This window comes from Fusarium odoratissimum, assembly GCF_000260195.1.
Source record: "Fusarium odoratissimum NRRL 54006 unplaced genomic scaffold supercont1.124, whole genome shotgun sequence".
In the NCBI taxonomy this organism is placed as follows: domain Eukaryota; kingdom Fungi; phylum Ascomycota; class Sordariomycetes; order Hypocreales; family Nectriaceae; genus Fusarium; species Fusarium odoratissimum.
The window spans coordinates 1-2067 of record NW_022158816.1 but is presented as its reverse complement, the minus strand read 5'-3'; the positions used below and the strand labels follow the sequence as shown (position 1 = coordinate 2067).

General features: G+C 47.2%; 1 protein-coding gene across 1 annotated transcript; it reads right to left on the bottom strand.

The window, feature by feature from the left end:
* Positions 1 to 532: 532 nt before the first annotated feature.
* Positions 533 to 757, bottom strand: FOIG_16699 (uncharacterized protein; the record flags this gene model as incomplete). The annotated part of the gene is made up of 1 exon (XM_031218173.1): positions 533 to 757. The coding sequence occupies one exon, from the start codon at positions 755 to 757 to the stop codon at positions 533 to 535; it is 225 nt and encodes a 74-aa protein (XP_031052111.1).
* Positions 758 to 2067: the final 1310 nt, after the last annotated feature.

Sequence of the window (2067 nt, the reverse complement as noted above, 5' to 3'; positions counted from 1 at the left end):
TGTCTGACTACTAGGGTGAGGAAGAAGAAAAAAAAGAAGTTTATTGAGCATATTCTAAAACGCTACATTTTCAAATCTCATAATGATTACTCTTCCAGAGCTACAACCCAATACTACCGTAGAGTCGTGGACTAAACCTATTCCACGGAATGGGGCTGGCAGCCAGAATAATGGAACCCCTTGCCATAAGATCTAGCAACCATCTAAGCTAATTCCAATATAATCAGGAAGATTAGAAAAGACCCTGATGTTCATTGTAGTGAAAGAATTGGAAATAGGAATAGTGGTAGAGCCGCTATTAATAAGAAGGCATGACCCCGAATAGTAAAACGCAACGCGATCAGGCCGGATGCCTTGCGTTTTCTGCACACAACTGCCATCATCGCTGCGCCAGATCCGCACCGCCTTATCCTCAGAGGTAGATGCCAGAAGCTACCATCAGGTGAAAAGGCTACTGAGGTTACTCGGGCGAACTCCAATGGCGAAGCCATGGTGCTCACAAAGTTCTCGACGTCATATAGTTCGCCTAGAGCTACCAAATGAAGTCACTCGCCCCTTCGGTATTTTGACTATTCACGCAGGCGCCACTTGATAACAGTACCTGGACAATATCCTCCTGTCCATAAGCCGCTGCAATATATACCGGTAGCGGAACAATACCATCTACTCCCTTTGCATTGACGTTTGCCCCTCTACGTGCCAGAAGATGGACGTCTTTAATTCCTTGGCTACCAGACGCGTAATGAAGAGGTGTCATTTCTGAGGAATCAATTGCATCGATATTGGCCCCAGCCCTTAGTAGCTTTTCGGTATTTTCGAGATTGCCGCATACACACGACAGATGTAGGGGGGTTTTGTTGTTGGCATCCTGTGCGTCGGCGCTTTTTGGGAAAAGCTGGAGTATGTAAGAAAGTGCGTCTGAGCCTTGAAGCCATCCCACTTCTGGAAAAGAAGGTATTTTCATCCATGTACTTACATGTTCTGCAGGCAAGTAGGCACTTAGGAACTGTGCAAAGCTGCCAGCCGCCTAGTGGGCAGATGTTCTTCCTTGACTGTCTCGATTCTCCGGGCTTAGTGCCTGAACCGAGAGGGACCCATGAGCGTCAGAAATAAAGATGCTGGGTGTAGATGGAATCTTGTAATCCGACAAGTGATAAGGCATGACCGGGAGTCACACCCAGCTATGATACATCGCTTGGCCCCCCACAAGCCAATTGTCAAGTGAGTGCGAAAGAAATGTCCCGGTTGACAAACAATCGCATACCACTTAAGGAATGAGCTTGAATCATCGAGAAGATTGTGGATTAAAGGTAACAGGGGCGACCAGAGTGATCCAGAGCGATCCATGTGATAAACCCAAAAGTCGGCTGCATAGCTGAGAAAAGGATGCTGGGAAGTTATTCGGCGGATCTCTTCCATGCCATGATCTCGACCTAGAGCCACACAATTTGCAGTATATTTCAGGCAACATCCAGCAAGTCAAGCATGTGCTTCATCAGTGTTGATATGAAAATCTGCTGGGCACTTGTCTCCATCTTCTAAGTAACTCTTCAACGTGGTGTGAAAGGGCCGCACCACGTCTTCCTCAATCTTCAGAAGCCCTCGGCAAGTGTGAATAATATCATTCTCCAGGCAGATATACCCAGAATCCCCTCCTCCAGTGGCAAGGCAAGCCTCCATTTGCTTCAAGCTCAGTGGAGTCGCCGAATTGATCATAATGCTCAGGATCGGTTTAATGCTGGCTGTCACTCCATTGTCTTTCAAGCCTTCTGTTGCTTGCTTCAGTATCTCCTCGTAGATTCTCCTAAGCTTCTCGTCTCGTCCTCTGGGAAAGGGGTGGATTGTGTCAAGTACTGTGTCCAGCCTGGAGCCCCGCCGAAGAAGACCTTCGATAACCAACACCACCCAGAGAAATACGCCCTCTGCGCGATACACAATCTCCAGCTCAAGTTTGGATGCAATATCTGCCTTTGCAGGCGCCAAATACCACCTATCTAGCTCATCATGAACATATTTCCTAATATCATAAGTATTTTCTTGCATTACGTCAATATGGTGGGGAACTGG